Raw genomic sequence first — 21,600 nt, 5'->3', positions numbered from 1 at the left:
CACGAAAACAACTTACATGCTTATCATATCACCAGAGTACAAGGACTCATGCCTCATGATAAGATTTCGCGAAAGGCATTTCGTCATTGGTTGCTTTAACAGCATGCCAACGATGCAGGATTTCTGTTAAAAATTTTATGGACCGATGAAACGAAATTTACAAGGGACGGCATGTTCAATGTCCATAACATGCATAATTGGCAAAATGAGAATGCTCACTCTATTCTTGAAACACATTTTCAAGTAAGATGGAACGTAAACGTCTGGCCTGGTATAATTGGACATCTAATTATTGGGCCACATTTTTTCGAAGGAAATGTAACGTCAGCAGCATATTTCGATTTCTTACAAAACAAACTACCGGAATTATTAGAAGATGTACCGCTGACAACTAGAGGAAGTTTAATTTTTCAACAAGACGGTGCACCGCCACATTTTAGTCGTCATGTGAGAGATTTTTTAAACCAACATTACCAAGGCTGGATTGGTCATGCTGGAACAATAGCTTGGCCATCACGCTCTCCTGACTTAACTCCGCGTGACTTTTATTTATGGAGTCATATTAAATCAATTGTCTATTCTGAAGAAATCGCAAGTTGCGAGCAATTGAAAGAAAAAGATTATTGTAGCCTTTCATACTTTAAAACGATCGAATACGTTAGAAAGTGTTCATAGAAATTTAATTAGAAGAGCAGAAGTATGTGTTCAACAGAATGGGCAACATTTTCAGTAATTTTTGTAATAATAAACTTTATGATTACTTCATATTATTTCATTATGTATTGCTAATTTTCCGTTACGGCAAAAACAAACTTAAACTGTGATAATATCCATCGAGACAACGATCTACAGCGAGATCCGTTAAAGCGTGACGCGATAAAGTGCACGCGTACCGAGCGAAAATTCAAAGTCGATTTTCTCGAAAACAAATCACCCCCTTTCCAGGGGGTACTACCAGTTAACAACCACCCTGTGGTTATATATCGATTTAACATGTTGAGGATTAGAAAAGCATGTTAGTCATGTTGTACGAAAAGATTGATTTTTTGAACACGATAGTGTACTGGTTGACACAATTGAATACATTGACACTATTATTTTTCTAAAAATATACAAGCTTTGAATTAATATGTATATAAGTTATAAAATATTTAACAAATTATGTAATAAATATGTAAAAATATATAATAAGCTATAAATTATGAAAATTAAATCATAAATTAAGTCAAAAGAGTTTCACAGGAGGCAGTCAATTTGAAACAGTAAAGGAATCAAATTATAAAGTTATGGCAAAATAACATAATTTAGTATAAAACTATTAAAGAATTGAATACGTTGAGACATAATAGACATAATGGATGATGAATTTTTTTCACAAGGAGATTTAGAAAAAAGTATGGGTAATTCCCCCATAGAAATGATGAATAGAGAACGAGCATCTATACCAGACCTACAAGTTAAATTCATTACAAATATAGTCCTTCTACTTTTTACGTGAGTATATTTTAAAAGAAACTGTTTTTGTACAATATATGTATATACTTTTATTTTTAATGTACATTCAAAGTCAAAAAATCGGATTTAAGATCCATTTTCCATAATGAGCATAATTAAAAGGATGAATAGTATTTTTGTAAACGATAAGATTTTCTTAATTGAAAAAGACAGTGATGTTTTGTGAAGATTGTAGAATATAGATTATAGATCATAAACCTTTCTTTTTATTAAGTTAATTTTAGTCTTCTATATGATTTGTTTCGTTATTTTGTTTCTTAGTAATCTTTCTACATTATTTCCAATGGTACAATCACTTGTTGACATGCTGAAAGAAAATCGAGCTTCATGGGAAGTGTCTAAAAGCACATTCCAAAAATTTTTTGAAAGCAGGAACAAAAGGTATTGCTATCCTATTGGATCCTACTTTTGAGAAAGAAGTATTACAACTTTATGCTCAAAGTAGTACAGGTTTCTCAAGAAATTCTACTATCAAATTCGAATTAAATCGAACAACAAATAATAGTAGGTATACAATAAAATAAATACACGATATTTTTACCATGAATATAAAAGTTTTTAAAATATATAAATCATAAGATTTTTTAAATTCAAAAGCAATATAAAAGGCCTATTAATCACTAGATATTAATCACTAGATAAAAAATAAGAAAATTTATTTATTATAAGAACGCAGACGTTATAAAACTGTCCATTATAAATTTAATGTACACTTAAATGTTATATTTATTATTTATTTATATACATATATTATTTACATGTATGTACATAAATATGTTATAAATTATAAATATTTTATTCTTTAAAATCGTGTTCCGTAAACATGTATTTAGTATTTAACTTTTTTTGTGATATATTACTTATTGTTATTGAATGCATGAAAATATGAACATTATATGTAGTTTATAACATACATTAGTTTGTAAGAAGAATTTGTAGAATTTAAAAAATCATATATTTTATATGACTGTAATATAATAATCTCTTAAAATGTAAATGTTTTTATTAATAATAGTTCATAAACTGAGCTATATTTTTAGTTTACTTTTCTCAATTTGTATTTTCCATTTTGTCACCTTTATTTCCTTCAATATTTAAAGTTATATAATGTACAAATTGCACCAATTCTTTTTAACCTATTACATTACCATCTATTACAAGTTCCACAAAGCTTTAGAAACATTAACTGAATAGACTTTTATAGTGGCTTGTAGTCTTATATTATAAATAATAACAATGTACATTATACAAATATTAATTCATAATAATAATAAAATTTTAAATTTTACATATTAAAGAAATTGCTATTTTTTCCAAAGGTTTACTTTTAGGAATATTAAGAGAAATGCACGCGTTCCTACAAGAAAGTTTTAGTGTAGCTTTTATTCATATATGGAAATATTATTATAATATGATCTACAAAAAGACATGCTTTGATGCCATAACAAATAACAAAATTGACAAAATGATTTAGATATGGAATTTAATCAGCTTCATTAATAATAATTGATGATCACCGGACGGGCCCCCGCGTCCGACGAGGAGAGTACCATCAGTAGAAAGCAGGATATGGAGGAAGGAATGGAGCTTGCATCAAAGGTAACCAGAAAATCCATGAGGCTTGCAAGTAGAGTGGATAAACCAGAGTTTATCGGCTCGAAGCGTCGAATCAGATGCAAGAAACACCACGGCTGGAAATTTGCAGGGAAGTTTGAGTTCGGACGTCGAAGAGCTGATGGCCTATGTGGACCCATCCTCAGCAGAGACGTCCAGGGAAAGAAAAAAGAAGCTGACACCCACAGTTCCAGACATACCTATGGAACTGACCTCGGAGATGAGAACATCCCCCAAAGCAGACATAGGAGCTGAACTAATTCGGCAAGTAGAGGAGATAATGAAGAACACATACATTAAAACCTTAAAGGAGGTAGCAAGCACCATTGCCGCGGGCACGGTGGAGTTGACAAGGCAATGCCACCCAAATATCATCGCCCTCGAAGGGGCAAAAGGGTGGTAAATGGAAGGTGATCGAGCATAAGAGAAAGAGGAAGGTTGCGAAGAGACCAGCTGCTGCCAAGGTACCTAGGACTTCACAATTAACCCCAACAGGAGGGTCGGTGCAGAGGACCAGGAAGGTGATGCTCCCTCCCCCTCCGCGGTTATCTGCGGTGACCATAACGCTGAGTGAGGGGACGAAAATATCATATGCCGAAATGCTGGCGACAGCTAGACAGAAAGTTCCGCTGCCCGAATTCTGTATTGAACAAGTTAAAATCAAGAAGGCGATGATTGGGAGGCTCATTCTAGAAGTTCCCGGGGACAGAGAGAGGGAGATGGCACTCGCGCTTGCAGCGCGGTTGACAAAAGCCCTGGATCCGACCACAATGAAAGTTGTGGTCCCAACAAGAACGGCCAATCTGAGGGTAACTAAGATCGACATCTCGGTCGGCAAGGAAGAACTTCGAGACACCCTAACGAGGGCCGGAGGATGCAAAGCACTGGAAGTTCGAGTAGGAGACATCAAGATTTCCAGAGGTGGCCTAACCCCAATCTAAGTCTTATGGGCTGGTCAATGGCGAGCGTCGAAGCCATCCCGAAGAAGCCCTTAAGATGTTTAGATGCTTAGAGCTAGGACACGTGAGAGTGACCTGCGGATCTACGGTAGATCGGGGGCAGCTATGCTACAGGTGCGGAGGCATCGGTCATCAGGCCAAGAGCTGCTCTGTCTCCGTGCCCAGATGCCCGCTCTGTGAGTCGCTTGGTGCGGCCACCACCCACAGAATGGGAGGGGCGGCATGCGTTCCACCGAAAACTAAAGGGACTGAGCCAGAGCATAGGGCGACAACGCGAGAGATCTACCGCAAGAAGAAGAAAGGATCACGAATGGGGCGGATCGGGGGAGGCCATGGATATGGACATAGTAAAGTAAATTCATACGGCTCCTCCAGACCAACTTGGGACGATCGAAACAGGCACAAGACCTGCTCTTCCAGACGATAAGGGAGAGCAGGATTGCCTCGCGGTGGTAGTCGAGCCCTATCGTATACTAGACATCCCTAACTGGGTCGGAGACCTGGACGGCTTAGTCGCTATGACGTGGACGTCAGCACCGGGCACACCCGCCGCGGGGATCCTACTCGAACAGGGCAAGGGTTATGCCGCGATCGAGTGGAATGGTGGTGGTGGGCGTACATGTTTCTCCAAACAGTGGCCTGGTCGCGTTTGAGGAGTTCCTGGAATCGCGCTCCTCTTACTTAACATGTGCTCAACCAGCACATGCGTGGCGTGGAGAAAGTGTTTGACGATGGAGGTATCGACGATGGATGCGGTGAACCGGATGCGAGATATGTCACGAGTCATGGTTTCCCGAGGTGAGCTAGCAATAGCAGTCTCTTTAGACATAGTCAATTCATTCAACACCATACTCTGGGACAGGATATTAGAGACCCTTGAATTCGTTTACCTTGAGGCCAACATTGTCTCTCCCAGCTGCCACTGCCCGCTAAGCTTATTTTCTTAGTCTTAGAATTGCCATTCTCAACCCGGACAACTCGTCGCTCCGCCAATGGTTAACGCTTCTCCTCCCACACGGCGGTAAAATCTTCTTCAATTCGTCGACATATATACGTTCCAATCGTTTCTGAAATTGATTGTCGCGTCGTCATTAACCATAAAATTTATATTTTCATCAAACCTCCTCAGGAATTTTCCCTCGTTAACATTTTTCGTCGAGTATTTAAAAACCCCGCTGGTTTCTTTCTATTTACCGAAAACTCATGTAATAAATATAAATGATTAGAAGCAGAGTACCAATCCATGACGGAACTCTTTTTCCAATTCTGCCTTATTCGTCTGCTAATGCTCAAAATATCCGAGAAACTCATACGTTCATTCCTAGCGAAGGAGTATGTTCGTGTCATACGGGCCTACCTGAGCGACAGATGGGTTGGCTACACCGGCAACGATGGAGGAGAGGGTTCCGCAGGGTTCGGTTTTGGGTCCGATTCTGTGGATCATCGGATACGACGCGGTGCTTCATTGCCCCATATCTCCAGACTCAGGCATGGTGTGTTATACGGACGACACATTGGTCTTGGTCGGAGGACGCTGGTGGCACGAGACACTCCGTCACGGAGAGCCTGCCGCCGCTTGCGTGATATGGGCTATACGGAGGCTGGGCCTGAAGGTGTCCCCAGCCAAGTCAGAGGCCATATGGCTTTATGACTACCGACGTAGAGGAGCTCCTCCGCCCGACCAGTGTTTGGACATAAGCGGAGAGGAGGTTAAGGCAGGACCTCGGATGAAATACTTGAGCCTCACCATCCATAGTCAATGGACGTTCGGGTCGCACTTCAAGCTCCTGGTTCCCAAAGTGGCGACGACAGCCAACGCTCTATGTGGGCTGCTGCCGAATGTCGGTGGGGCAGAAGTCGGAGTGCGCCGATTGTATGAGGGAGTCATCCGTTCTGAGGTCCTGTACGGGGCTCCGCTGAGGACAAAGGATCTGATGAAAAGTCGACGCAGTCTACTCCTGCTGAGGAACCTTCATAGGACGAACACCATCAGGACCGTAAGGGGATACCGGGCGATATCATATGCGTCGGCGACTGTCCTGGTGATGTCTCCTCCGTTCGAGCTCCAGGCCCTAGCGCTTCGACGGGTGTACCATCAACTGCAGGACCTGTGCTCGGGCGGGGATAAGCCCTCTGCCGTCCAGTCGACCCGCGACGTCCGGTGGGAGGCAAGGCTCGAGACTTGGAACGGTGGCGCAGTCAGCTCGCCGTCGAGGATACGGTGCGGCCTCATCGGGCCGTTGAAGCGGTCCTACCAAACTGGGAGGCCTGGAGAGATCGTGGCGGGCACCCGTTGACGTACAGGATGACGCAGGTACTCACGGGGCACGAAGCGTTCGGAGAGTTCCTGCTAAGGATTCGGTGACTAGTACGTGCCACCACTGCGAGGAAGAGGAAGACACGGCACAGCACTCGCTGGAGTTCTGCCCGGCGTGGGAGGAACCGCACCTCCGAGTCCTGCGACTCGTCATCGGCGAGAGCTTGACCCCCGAGAGGCGATCATAGAAGCCATGCTGAGGGATCAATAGGAATACATCGCCGTCCGCTCCTACTGCGAGCAAGTCATGCTCGCAGAAGAACGCGCCGAGAGAGAAAGGGTGAGAGGACAACACCCATCGAGAGTGCCGTCACGCCGAAGAGGGTCGGGCCTCTCCTCCGGACTTGCACGACAGCCCAGACAGCTTGGCGTTAGGAGGAGTGGTTCCTCCTAAGGGCTCAATCAACCAAGGATGACTCCCGATTACACCATCAGAGGGAAGACGAAGGAGTGCCCTAGCAGCAATACGAAAAGATGATCCCGGAGCTCTCCTACCAATCGTCAGGCCGATCACCGTGGAGGTTTTAGCCGTTACGAATCCGGCAATACCCAGCGCCCTCTTCCCGGAGGGCGCTGGGCGCCTATGGAGGTTTCCTCCACGAAAAAAAAGAAAGCTTTATTAATATTAAATAAAACTTTCTACAAAAAATTCATTAAACATATTATATTTATACAACTTTATTAATAATTTTAAAACATATTATGTAGTTTTTAGTAATCAAATTGTAAATATAGTAAACAAATAATTGTGTTAAGTTATGGTAAAGATCCATAATCTATATAATATGACATATTACGTACACACATACGAAATATGTAACATTAATCACATGTATACACAACAATACGATGTTATTATTACTTATTTAGTTATTACTTATTATTATTATATTGTTTTGTCATTGTTTTGCCCGGAGTTTATCTATTATTACATTCTATGTATCCTAACGATATTGATGGGCCGAAGCAAAAAACAGCAACAAGATTTGAATTATCCTCTAACTTATGTGTCGCTGCATGTACTTTCAAGGAGGAAAACTGGCACAGTCTCGCTTGTGACACTTCCTTTAACGCATTTTGCCATTGAAAGATACTAATTTCTGTGACTTGTTTTATCTCAGTTATTAAAGTTTATATCTACAATTTTGTAGTTTTTATGCAAACGTAAAAGGTAAGTAAATATTAATAAATATTATAACAATATAATACTAATATATATATAATATAATATTAATAAATGTTTCGCTATTTACTTATTTTATTTCCATTAAAGTATATTGTATTTTCCATTACAGTATTTTCATTTTTATTCAGTGTAATAATAAACATATACGTTAATATTCATTGATATTAGTGTAATTGTAAACTTCACCATAAATTTAATAAAACTGATAAGAATGGAGTTGTTAAAAGCGTATATGTGTGTAATTAAACTAGATTCTATTCTCAACGTTACTTCATTATTTTATTATTGTTTCATATGTATATTTTTCTTTTGAAAAATAATTTACATATGCTTCTAAGTTAATAGAAGTAAACACAATTTGTTTATATTAATTGTTATATATGTCATAATTTCAAGCATAGTATTAAATTATGGTATGTATTATTAAAAAGTATAGTTTAATGTATATATTAAATACTTATAAAGAATTTACTTGTAGATTTTAAATATGGATACTAGATCAAAGAGTCGGATTAAAGCACTGATTACTAAAGTTATATTGAATATATATTGCTTGGGTATTAAAAAATCTGTTAACGACCATTTTGAAGATACTTTGGATTCATTACATGGTTCAATTGCTCAAACACCACAACCTGGTCCTTCAACTTCAACTACGCCGAAAGTTTCCCAGAAATTATCCCAGAAAATGATATTATCAATATTGATAATACAGTATCAGATTCTACTGCGATACATGATAAAGCAGAAAATAAAAATATAAAAACTGGGAATGTGGTAGAAACAACAATTGGCCGAGCAAAAAGAGAGGCTTCAAGGAAAGCTACAGCTAACATTAAAAAGCAGCGGTCAATGTCAGTCGCTGCAAAATTACGAGGGCTGTTAACTCTTGACAGTAATATAAATGTTTGTATCATATTATGATGAAATTTAATACTTTTAATCTTATCCCAAATCTTATGTTACTAATCAATACTAGCCTTTATATATAGTACCCAATAATGCTTGATATCGGTTAATTAATATGTTGAAATCTAATTGCTTAATGTATGTACATTGTGTATATAAATTCTATTGTAACGTTGTTAAATATATTCTAAATTTTTAGAGGAAACGTGAAAGCCGATCTAAAAAAAGTAAAAGTGCTAGAAGTAGTTTAGAAGAAGAAATAACGCAAGGCCCTACAAAACATAGTAACTAGTACAAAACATACTATATTTTGTAGGGCCTTGTGTTATTTCTTCTTTATTACTTATTTCTTTGTTTGATTTCAAGGAAAATCGCGGATACTTCACAGACACATTCACAGGATCATCTTTCTATAAGAGAAGATGCAATACAGCCAGAAATGTCTTCAATGACAACAAGAAATAGTAATAGAAGGAGAATTTTTTCACGGGGTGCAAACACAAAGATGCAGCAGCTAAAAGAAGAAGATGAGTCATCCTCTGAAATGAAACAGTTTCAAGCAAATATTAAGAAACAAGAAATTAAAAAGCGGCAGAACAGATCTATGATATTGGGCGAAGATGAAATACAACCATCTTCGGAGGAGAAGGATTCAGTTACTGAATTTTAGATAAAAAAGAATACGTATAAATCGAATGCTCTATTCGATCCATATGCCAAGGTATCAGTAAAGGAAAAAATTGTAGCATTTGAACAGGTAGGCACGAACACTTCGAAACTTGCTCAACTAGAATAACTAGAACAAAAACACGAGAACAAAATACTCGAGCTATTGCACAAACAAAAGCTTTGAAAAATGCAAACATTGCAGAGAAAGCGATTGCACATAAATTAGCACAAAAATCACATTTAGCAAAACAAATGCAAGAGAGACAGCGCCAAAAACGGAAGAAGAAACGTCTAGCTCAATTACAACGAGCTCGGGTATAAAATTGATAATTTAAAAGATGAATGTGTACAAAAATAAGGATACCGAAAAAGATATTGATTTTTATATAGTATAGAAAATTAAACTACAGTTGGATTAATTCGCAGGAAAAGGGAGAAAGAAGAAAAGAAGAAGAGCGTTTATTAATTAAGAATTAATAAATAATTGTTCTGGTACGATTTTTTAATGAAAAGTAAATTTTATTAGATTTGACTTGTTATCACTATTGTGTAATAATTCGCGAGATACCAAACTTTAATGTATCCAGAATTGTGCCCTAAATTTTTTTAAGTGGTCTTACTCTCTCATCATATTTTCTGGCTTTATCTTTCCTTTTATATTAAATGTTTTGTCGCAATGAAGTATCTCGTTACATACAAAAAGTAATCTTATAATAAATAAATAATGTTGTAGAAATTAAATGCTTTCCTTTTTTACCTGTTACAATAAAATGATTTTTAGGATCAGTTACTAATGCTAATGCACAATCACGTATAGAACGAATAACTGAGAAAGCTTGTAGAAATCCGGGTGATGAGTCCACACTTGTACATATCCTGAATCAAGAGAAACTAACAATGTTCCAACATCAGGCCTAACCGTCCGAGCATTTAAAAATATCATAGCTCATAAACATTTATCATTATGATTAAAATCTGTTTTAGAAAAGTACAATTGCAATACCATGTTTCGAAATGAATTCTTTCGTAACTTGTTCAGGTTTTTTTATTTTATACGTTATTTCATCTTTGTGGTATCTTATCCTAAATCCATATAACACTGATTAGTTAAGATTGCTTATTACAGCACGTTATTTCTAGAAATGTAATTTTTATATTATTTTAACATTTCTCATATTATTCTAGATCTTATCTTGACATTGGTTCGTTAACTTTATATTTTCGATACGGTTGACCCATTTCTAATCTCCAAAGCATTATTTCTCTATTAAAATTTGCCGTGGCCAATACCTGAGGATACCACATGGCTGAACAAAGAATATCATCGGTGTATATTGTTCCCCAATTCTTTTTATATACATATGAAAGAAGTTACAAATTCTACGACTTGACGATTCTTGACGAACCCGACGAAATAATCGATTTTTACTAAATTCAACATCGTCTTTACGAGGAGTTATATCAGTATCACTGTTTATATCGCTTGACAACGCAAATAATTTGTCGCTATCCGCTATTTTCACAAATTCCCCGTATCGTAGATAGGAAAATTTTCAATAAATTTGCTAAAATAAACCTCAACGAAAGTAAGACCAGAAACAAAATTTATTAACTGCATGTTTATCGATATTTGCTTTGAAATATGAAGAAGGTATCCGACTTTCTTGCGCCGTCTAATGAAAATGGACATTTTCTTTTATTCGAATATTTTAAAAGCGAATGCGCGAGCATTGCAGTTTGAAACAGATTTCTAATCTTAGTTCCCAACTAAGTAGTACCTAGTAACTTAGTTCCCGTTAATTTTACTTCGTAATAGATTGAAACTTTGAAGTCTGTTGTTTCAAATCCCAATATACGCTAAAATCGGAAAACTTATCAAGATTACTAAACGAATATCAGATTTGCTCGGTTAACGAAAAATATCTAACTATCGAAGGAGCAACAAGGGGAAAACAGAGAATCGATGCCAGCATAATTTACTTTATGACAAAAACATTTTCTAATAGCGCTCTACTCGTTCATACTGTACAAGGGCAAGCGCATGCGCGGGCCGAATCGAAATTAAGCATCTCCGTATATAATGCGTTGCAACTCTTAATCGACTTATCGATCAAAGTCGTGCGTGCGCCTACAACGCTTGTTACGTTGTTACGCGTGCCGGAGTTCGCTCACCTCTCTCCCAGAGATTCAATATAATTTCGCGGAAGAACTTTTTAACTTGCTTCCTCGTTTTATTACGCTGCTATCTCCTAGCCACGAATGATTCTTTGGCGACGGGTTTATTGCACGAAATTCGTCCTTCCTCGTTGACACGTCTAATTTTCGTCCAATTTTCTCATTGTATCCCGTTGTTATTGAACTCTTCGAAACCTCACGTTGTTTAGTTTCTTCTTTTCAAATATAACGATCTTGTATCTTTTGTCGAAAGGATGTTTCTCTTTTTAGTTAATTTTTCGTATTAGGAAATGTTTAAACTCAAACTTTTTTATCTTTTTAATTTCTTTATTCTTAGGAATTCCTCGAACGAACGTTTAAAATTTAAAGTTCTGTTAAATAAAGTTAGCAACGAACATCGTGCACTTCTTTCAGTTCAACGTTAAAGTTTTCATACAAGAACTTTGAACTTAATAATTACAGCATTTTAGATGATAGAAGAATATCGAACTTAAAAGAAACAACACTAACGTTCACCCGTGCTAGCGAGTCTAAGATTTAAAACTGCAATCCAGCAAAACTGTAGGTCGCTGGCTAATAATCACAACGGACGATGTCAGGTAACTCGAAGAAAAGAAAGACAAGAAATTTGGCAAATTAACCGCGCTGGTATCTTGAGAAACCCAAGTTCGGAATATATTAAAACTCTGCAACGAATAAAATATTCCTAAAAGATGGACAATGTATGAAAAAAGAGAATTTCACTCTCCGATCGTTGAGATTAATTTCCATTTTCTTATATTTCATCTAAACTATAACCAAATAGCGATTAAAATCGATGGTGATCGGAATAAAATTTGCGATGTCGCTAGTACTGTTTTTAAAAAACCGAATTCAGGCGGTTTAACGTTCGTCGTTCAAATGCATCGTTAGTAGTTCGTAAATAAACGTTGCCGACGTTGTTCGAAGGCGTTTCATCGATATCCTGTAAATAATCCCGATTCAGTTGGATTTTCAGCGCTTTTCAATCGGTTTTCAATCGAATTTCTAAACGAGACGTAACATTCCTCGGACCCAGCATTTCCATCATACGCGTATTTCATTAATTTCAATAATTACGTCGCTTTTAATCGACAAAGTGTAGCTCTGATCGCATCAAAGCGGAAAGATGAAATTTTTACGAAGGTCTAGGTTTAGATCGATGTTTAGATAACAAATTTACCATAGAAATTATTTATGTCTATTCGATGCAGCCTTTCGATAATCATAATACGCAGCAAAATAAACCTTTAAAGAGAAAGACAATCTCTTACTGTTTTCAAAAAAGAATCAATAAAATTCCAAAACTGTTCGTATATATCTGTTGGAAAACCTACCAACATTCACAGATTGCCAAAAGGCAAGGTTCTCGGAACTCACAAAACTACCTATAAACTGTTCCAAAACGAAAAATCCTTCGGAAGAAGAAGATGGGAAAGAATAAAGAAAGAATTACGCAAAACTGAACTTCGTAGATTGCGGTGAAGCTCGCGGTAGATCTCGATCCACACGGAGAGTGGATTGGAGTAGCGAGGCGAGAGAATGACGCGTGGTGTCGTCCGGAACGATATCGGCCGACTGACTGAATGGCGAGTGTCGTGCCGTGTGCAACCTCTGGTCCGATCTGTCCGTGTATGTGCTCGCGTGCATGGGTATTCCAACTAGGTTTCAATGGCTGGGAAGGGCGGCAGCTTTCCACAGCGAATAAAAGTCCTGATATTTCGATTGTTTACCGGTCTGCTGCTGCCGTTGCCACTATCATCGCCGTCGCCGTTTCGCCGTCGCTGCTACGGTTGGCTGTCCGCTTGATAATTGTGCGTCGTGCATGGATTCGATTGTGCTTTGAATAACTAGACGATGGGTTTGGGTAACTAGACGACACATCTGATGCTGTTGTTCCATTCGGATAACGATACTTTGCTTCTGTTAGTTTTTTGGAGCACGTTGATTATTTCTGTCTATGCGTTTGATATATCGATCTTTGTTGTTAATGTCGGTTTATATTGTGGCGGCACTCGACCTCGGAAATTTCCAACGGCACAAAGCGTTTTATCTTTAAAGCGCTATGCCGACAAGCCTAATGTGCCATCGATATCCCTACGGTTCTTTCGCCGAATCTTCGGGAGAACGCAACGCGGCAACCGTCGCGGACTTCTAACAAACGCGCACGATATCGATGGCCAACAAAGAAAAGAATCGGCGTGGCTTTTGAATAAAAGAGATTCAGTCTGCCCCCAGCTGCGAAGTGCGAAGGATTACGCGAAGCAAACATAGAGAGACTTTCTCTCCATAAGGAGTCCTGCTCCCAGGGGTCATCGACGTTGAAACTGTTCGACGTAGAACCGCTATCGATGTCACACACGTCCTGCGACGCTTCTTCCGCAACCTGAGTAGGCGGAACCGTTGCTACTCGGTTGTTTCTGTTCCTCTGTTCTGCCAGATTTTGAAGTCCGACGTCGTCCCAAAAGCCCTCCAAAGGCCTAGACCTTCGATGGGACGTCTGCGTTTCAAGCACCAACTCGAACGTGTTTCGGCTGTTCGACTGATTGTTCGACTTATCGCGAGAGGCCATGCGGATACAGATTCCTCGTGCTAATCTCTGCCGACGAGATATCAGGCAGAGGATCGGTAGATTTTACACTCCTCAGAGTATCGGCTTCGCAAAAGTTCTTCTTGTCCACGAGATCGACTTTGTAGTCGCTCAAAAATTGGCCAGTCATTCACTTGAACGTGTCTGGGCATTTGCCTGGAAATTGGATTCAAGATACGTCCTATATCGTTCCTTTTGTTTAACACGGAAGCGTCGTCTCTTTGATTGTTTAGTTAAGGCAATCTGGAAGAATGACCGATCGACTTCATCGACTCGAAGGTGTCTACGGCGTTTACGCTACCTTGGAGATCGGAGTATTTCTTTAATAGTGTTTTTTTGTACCAATTTTTGTGTATTACATATGTGATTATATACCATTATAAACGATGAATTCGGTTGTGAGGTGGTCCAGGCAAAAGTACCGATACACGACGGTACGACATAGCCGTGCAATATTACATTTTTTTTTTAGGTTTACACTTCCTGTCACACTTCTGTCCTGAAAACCTGATTGCAAAAACAGGACAAGGAGATCGGAGTAGTAGTAAGGACCGCCTGACTGCTCGTTCTGTAGATGTGGCTCACCTAGCAGATACGATCGAGGCGCGATATTTGCCTTAACCGTAGACGTCGAAGTTTGATAGTGACTGGAATCCTGACTGGCCTACCTCGAATGACTTTGAAACCGTAGACCGGACTCGCGTTTTGCAGCATGTTGCCGACCAAACAATTCCCTAATTCCCTGATTTCCTAAGGACATCAAACCCATAGGAGAGTGCATGGAGGACCGGGCGCTGGCAACTCTCTGACAAGCCACAGAAGTCGAGATCGAAGCGGTTCCAGAGGCCACAGAGTAACTAGAGTCTCTGCTATGAGAAGCCGTAAGCAGATTATTTTGAGATCCTCTCTGAAGACCGTGCGAATTGTCTCGCGATTGGTTGTCCGATAGAATCGCCGGTGAATTCCTCGGTGCATCTAAAGGAGACATCCTCCTTCTTCTTCGTCGTGTCGGTGTACATTCTATGGTCGTTGATAGGCTCAGGTACAACTTGATCGATCTCCTCTTAGAGTCCTCTCGTTCTGCGCGTCTTCGTTTTTCTCGCGCTGATCCAGATCGCTGCCCTTATCGCACAGCAAAGCCTCCAAGCCGCTGAACACTCCACGGTGTTTCATTTCCTGGTGCCTACGGTATTCTTGTCTTTGAATCTGTCGAAACTTCCTCTTTAAATCCGCCAGCAGATCCTTCACGGATTTGTTGCTATCTTGTTCTCGATCGCTCGACGGCAAAAACACGTATTACGAGCTGGAAATTAGACGACGAAAACAGTCGAACGCCTCTACGATAGCGTTAACGATATAATTCCCGACATGCCATGCTGACCCATATTTTGCAAGATAGTACGGCTATAGTACGAGCGTTAAGTCGTAACGGCCGGTTTCGCTAGTTAAATTCCAAAGCTGTTAATCGTTCCCATTCACCAATCAGCCCAAACCCAACAGTAACAAAGAGAAGGAGCTCCACGGAGAAAATGTTTGCAGATTCCGCTCTTTTCCTACGCCCCTTTTTCTATCTTTTTGTGTCTATTTTTCGGTTTCCTTTCACTTTTCTTAAAGTTCCTTGCTACCTACAAATTTGATCTACCTCTTGACGAGGGGCAACTTGGCGATAGAGAGAAGAACAGCTAGAGAAGATAAGAGACGAGGAAATTTTCAAGTCTCGATCACGAAATGTCGCTAAAACATATGCGCTTCTTTTTCTCGTTTCATTTCGATTCGTTCGTGCGTTCGTACTTTTGCTAGTTTCAAGAAGATGATTAAAGTAATTTTAATGAAAGTGTAACAGGATTCGTGATACACACAGATTAATTCGACTCTCAAATTGATTCGAAGCATTTTATCCGAAAACTGGTTCGTAGAAGAAGTATAAATCGTTGGTTTCATGCGCAATTAGCGTCTCCGCTCGTTCTCCGCTAACGTATCTCTAACGCGATACTATCGACTCGTGCAACACGATATAGAAGCGTTGTATTCGTTTCAAGGTTTATTTCGTAAAACACACGCGTGAGTGCGTCGAACATGTTAGGGCGGTTATACTGGTTAGAGTTTGATATCGTACTTGGTACAGTTCAATTATCCACTTGGAATTCTTTCAGTAGGTAGACGCGGCACGTTCGTGGGCATATTTGTGCAAAATTGTGTATAAATCTTTGAAAAATTCTTAACTCGATATATTCTTTACGATGCAACTAGCAAACTGAGCGTTAAAACGATCTTTCAACAGGTATACGACCTAATTTTGGTAATAAAACAGGCCGAACAATTTTCTGGTTAATCGCAAAACTTGGCCCCAAAGTAATTTACGGAATTATACAAAATCAACGTACAAAGTATAATCGAACATTCTCAAGAAGTTTATACGCGTACTGAGAGAAAAATGGTCCCAAGAACGGCCCGTATGGGAGAAGCCATAACTCAGGTAACAAGTTCAGGCGAGGTGTCCTTACCTTCGTCGTCGCAGTAGTTGTTGTATCGCGAAACGTTGGCGACAGTCCGGCGGCCGTCGGTGCTCTTGCTGCAGACATGTTGCTGATGACCGTCCTTACTTCGCCGTGAGTGACGATCTTCTACCGACAGAAACCTCGTGAGCAGCGAGCTCGAGCAGCACCTCCTGCTTGTAATAGCTCGACACCTCTGCTTTCCGGGTTAACGGCGATTGCAGCATTCGCTGCTTCCATTCTAGCAGTCGCTTCATTCATTCACTCTTCGCGCTGCAATCAGATGCATCTTGTGGAAAAGTGTCTTACAAACCCGTTCTCTTACGGAGCATTAAACAGAATTAAGCAAAAAAAAAAAAAAAAAAAAGAAAAAAGATGAAAATACGTGTATTTTCAGGAAATTGTCTTTTCTCTGCTAGTGAATTCCAATATTTATCTAATGAGCAAAATTTATCCGATTGCGATAATGGTGAACGAGACGAAAATTAAAAAAAAGAAAAATTGATACAAAAAAACTCTGCTGGATGATTTTCCACTTTACGAGATCAACGGTTCATTGATCAATGTTTTTCAAAACTCATTGTACAGGAACGTGTATTTTATATTTTTTCTTTGCTGTAACCATTTTTAAACTTCATGATTCATGGTATATTTAAACTTTAGAGTTGAAAGTTATGTGGCGGCACTCGAGCACGGAACTTTCCAACGGCTTCGCGACACAAAGCGCTATACCTTGAAGGCGTAAGGCCGACGTGCCTAAAGTGCCATCGATATCCCTACGGTTCTTTCGCCGAATGTTCGGAAGAATGCATGCGCGGTAATAGGGATATCGAAGGAAAGAATCCGTTTGGTTTCGAACAAAAGAGTCATTCTGCCTCAAGCCGCAAAGTGCGAAAGGTTCAGCATCATAGCGAAGCAAACACAAGCCGAGATACGCGATTGTAAACTCTCGATGGTTAATCATAAGTGTGGATCGTATAAATTGTTGACTGGTTGATTGTTAATAGTGATAAACTTTTTGTTGAACATCTGAGTATTCCTTCCGCACCTATCACGACTTACCACCTCAGTTATATTTTACAAAAGGATTAAATAGAGAATTACTTCCTTTACAGATTTACAGAAAATTTTGTATGAAGATCCGGGCTGTGCCAACATTCCTGTTTGGCACTGTATTAGCATCAGCGAACAGTCTAACTTCGAGTCGGCTTGACAAAAATCGAACAACTAGCACAAACAACTAGCGACCGCTTATTTTCCATAGCTCGGAATATAGTTATGGACATAAGGACGAAATTGTTATCGGAGAAAATACAAAAGTTATATAGTTCAATACGACAAGATTTCTACAGGTTTCTACATATTACGTATATAGAAACCAAAAATGTAATAAAAATAAAAAGCGACCTAAAATAAGAAGATTAAATATATTTGTTTTCGTGACTTACCTTTATATGTAGAATAATTTTCTGTCCTGTCACTGCGTTACCCTATCTATTATTGTACAAATTTTTAGGTTAGAATTATTTACCCAAAGCTAATACGCGTACGGATATCTTTTCATTTTATAAACGTTTATGTATAAAATATCTGTCCACGTTAAATCAATTTCTTTTTATAGAAACTTAATAAGTTAATTTTCTAGATAGAAAAATTAAAGCTTTCAGTAAATTCTCGTACAACGCGCACTCTACTGCGTACCAGATAATGGTCAGTGAACGTTATCGAACTCTACGGCGATCGCTTAGATAATGACGACGACGGATTAATATTGCTCAGTGATTGGCTACGCTTCGAGCCTATAGGCGGTACCCGTACGCGATCACTGCGCAAAAATCATTTCGTGCCATGCTCCTCCCCCTCCCCTTTCCTTCGCTCGCCGCTCATTCAGCCCCGCAGGAACTAAAAATAGGCCACCGATCTGTCCTGTTTCGCGACCAAGTTTTCAGAACAGAAAAAGAAAGAGAAGACAATATCGTATAAAAGTACCGATTTTAAATGGCTTAAATTAAATTACAAATTGTAATGTTAAAAATGTAAACCCAACACAAAATATGGTATGGCTACGTCGTACTGTCGCGTAACGGTACTTTTACCAAAACCACTTTCAAACAGAAATTCGTCGTTTATTGTGTCATATCAAATCACATATGTAATTTATATTTTTCTTGGGCAAAAAACATTATATATATATATATATATATATATATATATATATATATGTAAATTCTATAGAATTTAGAATACCAACCGACAGTTTGACTTTCTCTGTGTTTACTGGGAGTCGGTCGAACGATATAAATAGAGAAGGACGGGGATTTAGGATAGAAAATAAAACAGGACTTGTACATTACACACACATATATATTAGGTCATCCCATAAGTTCGTGCCGACCTTTGTGTTTACATTTCATATTAAAAAAAAAAAAAAAAAAAAAAAAAAAAACAATAGAACTTTTATCGAGACGGAATAATGAAAAATGGGAAGAAGTTGTATAACGAGAGGGGGATTACATTTTTTCATGAAACTAAAAGGTATGTAAACAATCTTAACATATATAACCGGTCGAAAAACGGAACGAACTTATGGGATGACCTAATATAATTCGTGACATGCTTGTAAAATCTAGACATGATTCTTTTGTTAGCTTTTCATAATTGTGTCGCAATTTTAAGATTAATTAAACGAATATTTAGTAATGATTTTAACATTGAAAATAACAATTATTATACTGCGAATTTTTATATGAATACAATATGTTAGAATATGTGAAACATAAGATCCGGTCAAATAACATCAACAAACGAAAAACAGTTTTGTACGAAAAAAACAAGAAAGACATAAAGAATAACAGACTTTGTTATTGAGAAAATTGATCTTGGAAATCTGTTTGAAACATGTAAATTTGGTTAGTTACCGACTAAACAGACGCAAGTTATTCTACGTGCGAAAATCAGAGAAAAATGTGGAATAAAATCTGTTCACTGTTCGACACGTATCTAGTTCTGCAACATCCAATAGGCGATTCTTGTGGATTTTTGCGTGCTACACTCGAATTTGCAACTCGTTTTCTCCCTATAACTCACAATTTTCAAAAAAATCAATTTTGAAGAGAATTGCAAATTTTCAACTTTGGAAATATTTTATGTTCTTATAGTAGCAGCTATTGAGTTGCGGTTGAGATGAAAAAATTCTGTGAACTCTCCCGAATAAAATGACATGTATTGTCATTGCATTATGAACATTTAAACATGTTTAAATAATGATTAGAACGAAAAGGCATCTCAAACGCAACGTTTCTTCTTACATTTCTCAGTTTATTGAAAAAGGTCTAGGAGAAAATGTAACTACAATACGCGATACAACAAACATTTCTGCTAGGGCAAGCATCATTTACCGTATTTCATTTGCGATATAGAAGCACAACTCACAATGTCTTATCCGCCATTCGGTAGAACGGAACCGCTAAACGCACGCAGTTTTTCATCGAAAGTATTAAGATTTTTAGATTTCTTATACCGCTGCTTGGCATTGATGGTGGCACAACTTAAAAGGATTTCGAATTTGCTTTTATTGAATGGCAAATCTACATTGTGCTTTTCTTTCTATCATATAAAAGGGTAAATTTAAAATTCCATCAGTTTTTCGCCACAGGACAAAATTATTACGTATCGCTCTGACCTGAGTTTTACGACAATATTTTCATATCTTCAGTTGTTTGCGACACCATAAGTGGTAGGTCATACTGCTTTCACGAATAATGGTATATCTTGTGTTTAGTCAGTCTTATAATGCTGTTGAAATGATTCGTTGGAAATCTCTTCGTAAATTTTAAAAAGCTTCTCCTCTAAAATTTACCTTTTTGCGAATTGCTCCACTATCAATGTCAAGCAGCGATATACGGCTTCTATATCTTTCTGTTTCTGCTTCATCGATTGAAAAATATTTACTGAAAAATATTCTGTCAATTTTGGAAGTTTATTTTCAAACTCTTCTTCCTCATTAATTTAAAAATTCCTTTTTTCGAGCTCTGCATTCGAATCTCTCGACACTTTGAAATTTTACAAATAATAATTTGTCACGATACTCGTAGTTTTCTGACAGTTCTGAGGTAAGTACTGAGAATCATAGTCCTTTTACCAGAAGGTTCATCGTCTCTCTGCTCCGTGGCTGTTTTTTTCTAGAGCATCTTTAAGCCAGTTTCAGGGTTTCTTGTGACATTTGCCCTCGAAAGTGCTCTGAAATTGTGCATCCATTTGAGAGTTTAAGTACAAATTAAATATAAAAAAAAAAAATTTTTTTTGAAAGCAGCTTGAAAGTTTGCTACCACACAGCACTCTCAGAATCGTTCATTTGAGATTCGCTCGTGCGTTTGTTCATCTGTTCTGCAGTTTGTTTCGAAATACAAGTGAGGTGAGATGGCGACTGAACGAAAAGCTTTATGGTCTTAATATTGCGTACAATTGCATACAATTGGGTGTAGAGATAAAGTAGGTACATATTCGACCCTGACAAAGAAACTTCACATTGGCCAGCAATTTCAGTTTATAGTAAAAATTCAATTTTGTAATAAAAATAATTGGAATAACAATTGCCGGAAGAGATACAAACCGAAGATGTGACATTACGCTTTTTATATTTAGATTAGGTTGGAAATTAAATAACTAAATGCAAAAGTAATATAAAGCTACATATCGTTTTGAAAGTCTTCAAAATGTATTTCCTATACCGAAGTGCACGAGACGAAAATATTTCTGAAAATGTTTTCTTTCTATTGAATCGCGGAAACCAAGGTAATCACGCATATTTTTAAAAGGACGTAAAAGACCAAGTTGAATTACATGGTAAACTATCACGGTAATATAAACACGTATAATTGGCATTCCTTTTTACTCACAATAGTCACCAATGCCTCTGTATATGACTGGATTGCGTTTTTGCGTTTTAAACGATTTACATCTTTTCAATTCTTTTGATATCCGTAATTTGAATATTTAAGTAACATGTCTATTTGATTTTACTTACTTTATTATATATACTTTACCCGATTTCTTAATTGCGAATTTTCCGCTGAATTTTTTCAACGGAGTATTGAAAATCATTTGCAACAATCTAAGCCCAATACGTTGATGATACTCATTTTTAATTGAAT

At 38.2% G+C, this 21,600-nt stretch overlaps 1 protein-coding gene and 1 long non-coding RNA gene across 2 annotated transcripts; one reads left to right on the top strand and one right to left on the bottom strand.

Annotated features, from left to right (window-relative positions):
- The first annotated feature begins 4,125 nt into the window (after positions 1-4,125).
- LOC125386757 (protein lin-28 homolog B-like) lies at positions 4,126-4,515 on the top strand. Its single transcript, XM_048413885.1, has one exon. The coding sequence runs from the start codon at positions 4,126-4,128 to the stop codon at positions 4,513-4,515; it is 390 nt and encodes a 129-aa protein (XP_048269842.1).
- A 2,886-nt stretch (positions 4,516-7,401) lies between these two features.
- On the bottom strand, positions 7,402-18,586 carry LOC125386628. The gene is made up of 2 exons (XR_007226969.1): positions 17,896-18,586; positions 7,402-16,720 (listed from the first exon to the last, which is right to left on the bottom strand). It is a non-coding gene; the product is annotated as an uncharacterized LOC125386628 (long non-coding RNA).
- Between the last annotated feature and the right edge of the window lie 3,014 nt (positions 18,587-21,600).

This window comes from Bombus terrestris, chromosome 17 (genome assembly GCF_910591885.1).
Source record: "Bombus terrestris chromosome 17, iyBomTerr1.2, whole genome shotgun sequence".
Taxonomy (NCBI): Eukaryota; Metazoa; Arthropoda; class Insecta; order Hymenoptera; family Apidae; genus Bombus; species Bombus terrestris.
This window is presented reverse-complemented; position numbering and strand designations above follow the sequence as displayed.

Bases quoted from the DNA above. Each gene is read 5' to 3' on its own strand.
- LOC125386757 (XM_048413885.1), top strand. From the start codon at position 4,126: ATGTTTAGATGCTTAGAGCTAGGACACGTGAGAGTGACCTGCGGATCT.